At 48.9% G+C, this 6742-nt stretch overlaps 1 protein-coding gene across 5 annotated transcripts in view; it reads left to right on the top strand.

The window, feature by feature from the left end:
* The first annotated feature begins 4408 nt into the window (after positions 1-4408).
* Positions 4409-6742, top strand: part of MAP3K15 (mitogen-activated protein kinase kinase kinase 15) — a 149898-nt gene continuing 147564 nt past the window's right edge. For all 5 annotated transcript variants that reach the window (XR_287236.4, XM_005593116.5, XM_065538460.2 and 2 more), the window contains exon 1: positions 4409-4971. Coding sequence is in view for 4 of the 5 variants with exons in the window: in XM_005593116.5 (XP_005593173.3) it covers positions 4611-4971 (361 nt within the window). In the remaining variant the exon portion in view is untranslated. The remainder of the gene's footprint in view (positions 4972-6742) is intronic.

Raw genomic sequence — 6742 nt, 5'->3', positions numbered from 1 at the left:
AACATAGCAAGACCCCATCTCTACAAAAGCAATTAGCCAGGTATGGTGGCATACACCTGTAGTCCCAGGTACTTGGGAGACTGAGGCAGGAGGATTGCTTGAACCCAGAAGGTCAAGGCTGCAGTAAGCCATGATCACACCACTGCACTCCAGCCTGGGCAACAGAGCAAGGCCCTGTGTGAAAAAAAAAAAAAATAGCGGGTAGCAGTCACAAAGGGATTTCCTCTAAATATATGGAAGAGGTCAGGCATGGTGGCTCATGTCTGTAATCCCAACACTTTGAGAGCCAAGGCGGGAGGATTGCTTGAGCCCAGGAGTTGGAGACCAGTCTGTGCAACATACTGAGACATCATCTCTACAAAAACATCAAAAAATGAGGTGGGAGGATTGTTTGAGCACAGGACGTTGAGGCTGCAATGAGCTGTGATCGCACCACTGCACTCCTGCCTGGGTGACAAAGCAAGACCCTGCCTCAAAAATAAATAAATAAATAAATATATGGAAGAACTTTCCATGATACCTCTACATTAGGACAAAGTTGTTTCCAGGACATGTACTTAGTAAGCGGCAAGGCAAAGGTAAGAACAAGACAATTGTTCAATTAAACAGAAGAAACCAATCCAGCATTTTGCAATTTTCTTCTCAGTGGGGCTAGGGGAGGTAGGAAGGGCATTGGGGGAAGGGGCCAGGGCATGCTTCAGGTGTGCAAATTGCTACACACAATGAGAAGGTGGGCTGTGTGTCCTAACTTCGGGGAAGGTGCTCTTTAGCTGGGTAAATGCTGCGTTCTCAGCATTTACTCAGCAGGGTTTGTATTTAGAGGAAGATCTTATTCAAGCCAGAATTCACAGCTCCTGTGGGTCTCACTCGATCAGCAGGGCCCCAGTGAGAGCTGAGAGGAATTTGGGAAGATTGTGATGGGGACAACAGCAAGATGCTGGCAAGGGATTTTAAGTGGGCATCTTTGCCCTTCTGAAGGCTGTGGCAGTCCCTGGAATAATTCCAGATGAACAGATATATTAGGAAAATTACTATTATTATGCATTACAAGGTTACAAAGAACACATGTGTCCTTTTATAGCATCATACAAAAAATGTCTTAGAACAAAGGTGTGGAGAGTTTTTCTGGACTTTCCTGCTTCCCAGCCTGGTCTGTGTGTTCTCACAGATTTCCTCAGAACCCAGTTTCCATTCATTGACCACAGACAAGGATACATATGGAAGCTGCTTGTGATTTCTGCCAGGGCTGGAATGAGGGCAGGATTTCTTCATGGATTTATACAGATAGTTTCTGCTTTCTTTGGGGGTGGGAGGTGGATTGTATTAGTACTGAAGCGTGAAAAGAAGCTGAAATGCTTTATAAGTCCTATCCTGCACGTGTCAAAATGGCTTGTGATGTGCTGCCAAGGACACCCTCAAGAAAGTGAAAAGACAGCTCACAGAATGGAAGAAGATACTTGCAAATCACGTATCTGATAAGGAACTTCTATCCACAATATATAGAGGATTCTTACAACTCAATAATAAAAAGACAAATACCCAATTAAAAAATGGGCAAAGGATTAGAATAGACATCACTCAGAAGTTGTTATATAAACGGCCAATCATTAGCACACAACAAGATGCCCAATATCATTAGCCATCAGGGAAATACAAATCAAAACCATCATGAAGTACAATTTCACACCTGCTAGGATGGTCATAATCAAAAAAACAATAACGAGTGTTGGTGAAGATGTGGGGAAATTGGAACACTGCTGGTTGGTGAGAATGGAAAATGGTGCAGCCACTTTGGAAAACCGTGGAAATTTCTCCGAAGTTTAAACATAAAGTTAATCCTGGCGTGGTGGCTCACACTTGTAATCCCAGTGCTTTGGGAGGCTGAGGTAGGAGCCAGGAGTTCGAGACCAGCTTCAATGACATAGTGAGACCCCATCTCTATAAAAAAGTTTTTTAAAAAAACTGTAGAGTTAACATGTGACCCAGAAATCCTGCTCCTAGGTATATACCCAAGATAAATAAAAACCTACGTCCACACATTGCATGATTCCATTTGTATGAAATGTCCAGAACAGGCAAATCTACAGAGATGGTAGACTGATGGTTACCTAGAGCTGGGGATGTTGGGAAGAAGCAAGAGTGGTTTCTAATGGGTACTGATTTTTTTTTTGCACTGGGGAGTGGGGTGATGAAAATTTTATATAACTGATTATGGCCATAGCTGCACAACTCTATGAATATACTAAAAACATTCATTGAATCGTACACTCTAAATGGGTGAATTGTGTGGTATGTGAATTATAGCTCAATAAAGCTGTTATTAAAAAAGAGAAAACCTTTGGGCATAAACCCAGTAATGGGATTGCTGGGTGGACTGTTATTTCTGTTATAAGGTCTTTGAGGAATTGCCACACTGTCTTCCACAATGGTTGAACTAATTTCCACTCCCACTAACAGTGTATAAATGTTTCTTTTTCTCCATAGCCTCGCCACCATCTGTTATTTTTTGACTTTTTAATAATAGCCATTCTGACTGGCGTGAGATGGTATCTTGTTGTGGTTTTGATTTGCATTTCTCTAATGATCAGTGATGTTGAGGCTTTTTTTTCATATGATTGTTGGCTGCATGTATGTCTTCTTTTGAAGAGTGTTCATGTCCTTTGCCCACTTTTTAATGGGGCTGTTTGTTTTTTTCTTGTAAATTTAAGTTATTATAGATGCTGGATATTAGACCTTTGTCAGATGCATAGTTTGCAAACATTTTCTCCCATTCTGTAGGTTTGTTCACTCTGTTGACACATACATGTGTATGTTCATTGCAGCATTATTGACAATAGCCAAGACACGAAATCAATCTAAATGCTCATCAATGGTAGATTGAATAAAGAAAATGTAGTACATATACACCATGGAGTAGTATGCAGCCATAAAAAATAATGAGATCATGTCCTTTGCAGGAACATGGATGGAGCTGGAGGCCATTGTTCTTAGCAAACAAATGCAGAAACAGAAAACCAAATACTGCATGTTCTTACTGGTAAGTGGGAGCTAAATGATGAGAACACATGGACACATGGAGGGGAACAACACACACTGGGGCCTATCAGAGGGTAGAGGGTGGGAGGAGGGAGAGTATCAGGAAAAATAACTAATGGGTACTAGGCTTAATGCCTGGGTGATGAAATAATCTATATAACAAACCCCCATGACACAAGTTTACCTATGTAACAAATCTGCACATATATACCCCTGAACTTAAATGAAAAACAACAGATTGTATTCCCTAAATATATACAATTATTCTTTGTCAATTAGAAATAAAGTTTAAAATAATATTGCAATTGAAAAAAGAAAAACCTCCAAGTCTGTGACAGCGTCCGGTGCATTCTATCTTTTACAAAACAATGGCCTAGGTGCGGTGGCTCACGCCTGTAATCCCAGCACTTCGAGAGGATGAGGCGGGCACGTCGCTTGAACTCAGGAATTCACCACCAGCCTGGCCAACGTGGTGAAACCCCGTCTCTACTACAAATAAAAATAAATAAATAAATAAAAAATAAAAACAAAAAAATTAGGCGGACATGGTGAGGTGCCTGCTTGCAATCCCAGCTACTCTGAAGGCTGAGGTGGGAGAATCGCCTGAGCCCCAGTAAGCAGAGCTTGTAGTGAGCCAAGAGCAGAGATCGCGCCACTACACTCCAGCCTGGGCGATAGCGACAGACCTTGTCTCAAAAAAGATAAAAAATAGGAATAATGGTATTACCCTCAGTGGCAACACTATTTTTTTAATATTTGTGTCCAAATTCGTGAAGTGCTTAAGAGCTGAGTGAGGGCCCCTTTGGGTTCACGGCATTTTCAAAGGTCAGGCAGGCAGCGTACTCGGAGTCTATCTTCCAGACAAAGTTTGTTGCTGGTGCCTCCCCATGCCTTGTCAAGGTCACGGCGAAAGCCAGGACGAGCCGGCCTCTGGGACAGGGCTCAAGGAGGGCCGTGCGCTTGGCAACCCGGGATGAAGCATCCGTTCATCCCAATGCCGGGTGAAAACTATTAATACGTCTGTATTGAGTTGGGAATAGAACATTTCCATCCAACCGATGCCTTGAAAGAGTTTTTACCCTGCTCGAATGCTTCAAGTTGTTTTGAGAAAAAAGAAATTGGAGCTCCTAATGGTGATCAGGCTAGAGGGATGGCAGAAAAAAAAAAAAAAAAGTCCCCCAATTCCTGTTCCCGTGTTCGGCGTCTCCCGGCTGCGGGCGGGCGCTGCCTGGAGGGGGCAGCAGGGGGCACCCTCCCCGCTCCTGCCCTGCCGCCCTCCCCGGCCCCCTCCCCGCCCCTCGCTCGCCCTGACGTCCCCAGCCCCCGCCTCTCTCTCTCCAGCCTTCAAAGGGCGCTGGGGGCCGCGAGGCCTGAGCTTCAGGCTGCAGCCTAGGGGCACTGCAGTCTTCGACCCGCCGCGGGGCCCCCGGTGCGCTCAGTTCCCTCGATTCACTTAGCGTCCCGCGCTTCAGGAGCAGGTGCCGGGACCGCCTGCGCGGCTGCCGTAACTTGTGCCTCCTAGCGGATCGCAGTCGCGGGCCACTCGCGCAGAGGAAGGGCGCGCAGGCGGGCACATGGAGAGTGGCGGTGGGAATGCTCCGGCCGGGGCCCTCGGGGCGGCGAGCGAGTCCCTTCAGTGCCCGCCGCCGCCGGGGGTGGAGGGCGCGGCCGGGCCGGCGGAGCCCGACGGGGCGGCGGAGGGCGCGGCAGGCAGCAGTGGCCAGGGCGAGAGCGGGGGCGGGCCGCGGCGAGCTCTGCGGGCAGTATATGTGCGCAGTGAGAGCTCCAAGGGCGGCGCGGCAGGCTGCCCGGAGGCGGGGGCGCGGCAGTGCCTGCTGCGGGCCTGCGAGGCCGAGGGCGCTCACCTCACCTCCCTGCCCTTCGGAGAGCTGGACTTCGGGGAGACGGCCGTGCTCGACGCCTTTTACGACGCAGGTGAGAGCGGCTTCGTCCCCACCTCAGTCCCACTTTACCTACCCTCACACGAGCCAGGGCACCCGGCCCGCCCCCTCGTCCCCCTTCCCTTCGTACCCCGTCCACTCGTCCTTCTCCATTTCCCCCTCTTCCTTCTCCCCCTCGTTCCCCTCCCTTCTCCTCATCGTTCCCCTTCCTTCTCCGTCCCCTCCCCCTAGTCTCCCTCCTCTCTAGTCCCCCCGCCCTTCCCCCAGTCCCTCCTCCCACTAGTTTCCTCTCCTCCTAGTCTCCTCTCCCCCAGTCTCCTCTCCCCCTAGTTCCCTCTCCCCCTACTCCCCCCTCCCCAGTCCCCCCAGTCCCCCCCTCCCTAGTCGCCCCTCCCTAGTCCCCCCTCTCCCTAGTCCCCCCTCCCCTTAGTCCCCCTCTCCTCCCCCTAATCCTCCTCCTCTCCCCCTCTGCCCAGTCCTCTCTGCCCAGTCCCCTCTGCCCAGTCCCCCTCCCACTAGCCCCCTTCCTATCCTCTCACCCCCTGATTCCTCCAACAGGACCGTCCTGCCTTTGGGGGAGGGTAGAGTCGTTAACGTTGTGCCCTTTTACAGATAAGAAAATAGAGGCCACCGGGCATTTAGACTGATTCTTCAGGCATCTTAAACATCAGATAACCCAAGAAACAACCTGTAACCCAAACCCTACCAAGCCCTCCTTCTCCGAGTTATCCAACTTTTGCTTTCTCACTCCTGGCAGGTCTCTTACGGCCGTGGGGCCCAACGTAGGCTACATATTAGAATCACCTGGGAAGCTTTTAAAACTCTGGATGTCCAGATGGGACCCCAGACCAATGGCATAAGCACCCGAGGCCTCAGAAGTGTCATGCTTCTCAGGCGATTCCGTTTTGCAGCCAGGAGTGGAAATCGGTGTCGCGTGTGTGTGTGTGTGTTTTCTCTACTTAGAAATACCCAGTGTTCTTTTGCACACTTCAATTCTCGTCCCCAAAACACTGACGGTGGAGTGTGATCCACCACCCTGTGATGTATATTTTATCCCATAATGCACAGCATTCACGGGTTCGAGGGCACCTTTGCTGGAGTGGGACTCTGGGTCTCTAAACTCACTATAATAAATGTGCCGTGAGAATCCAGCCTTAAGAACCGTACTTTGGATTGGCAAGAGTTTCTCTTGGTGTGGAATGAATTGTTGCTTAACGTTTTTTTCCTTACAGCGCCTTTGGTGACAAACCTCTGGCACCTGGGTGACGTTCAGAAGCATTATATGTGAGACAGTTTACCTGGGAGTCCTTGTGCCTCAGTTTCTCCACTGGTCAAAGGGAGTAACAGTGCCTATCCTAAACCTAAAAACTGATGAGCTAGGATGGGAAGTTGCTTTGCTGTAATAGTAAGCTAGGATTATTAGGATTCAGCCTCTGCTGCAGGCAGCACGGATCTGTGTTTCCTGCAGAGCAAATTCTCCCCAGCTGGAAGGGGGCGGGGAGGGCGGGGAGGGCGGGGGGGGGGGGTGGGTGCCAGGCTTGTTTAAACAAGTGGCAGCTGGACCCATTGAAAGCACTCTCCTGACATTTCTGACCACACTGAGTATGCTCTTAACATCTTTTTAGAAAAGTCATTCGGGAGCCCACTTCACCTAGAACCACTCCATCTTCTCAACTTCTATTCATTCTGCTCCAAAATTGGAGTTCGAACAGACTCTTCTCTGAACGGTTAAATGTTCCTTTTGCCATGAGGCACAACACTCTCCTTCCTGCTGGTGCCACCTCTGAAAGATTCGTGTGCAGTGG

Source organism: Macaca fascicularis, chromosome X, assembly GCF_037993035.2.
Source record: "Macaca fascicularis isolate 582-1 chromosome X, T2T-MFA8v1.1".
Taxonomy (NCBI): Eukaryota; Metazoa; Chordata; class Mammalia; order Primates; family Cercopithecidae; genus Macaca; species Macaca fascicularis.
Note: the sequence above shows the minus strand (reverse complement) of the source record. Positions and strands in the feature narration are given on the sequence as shown.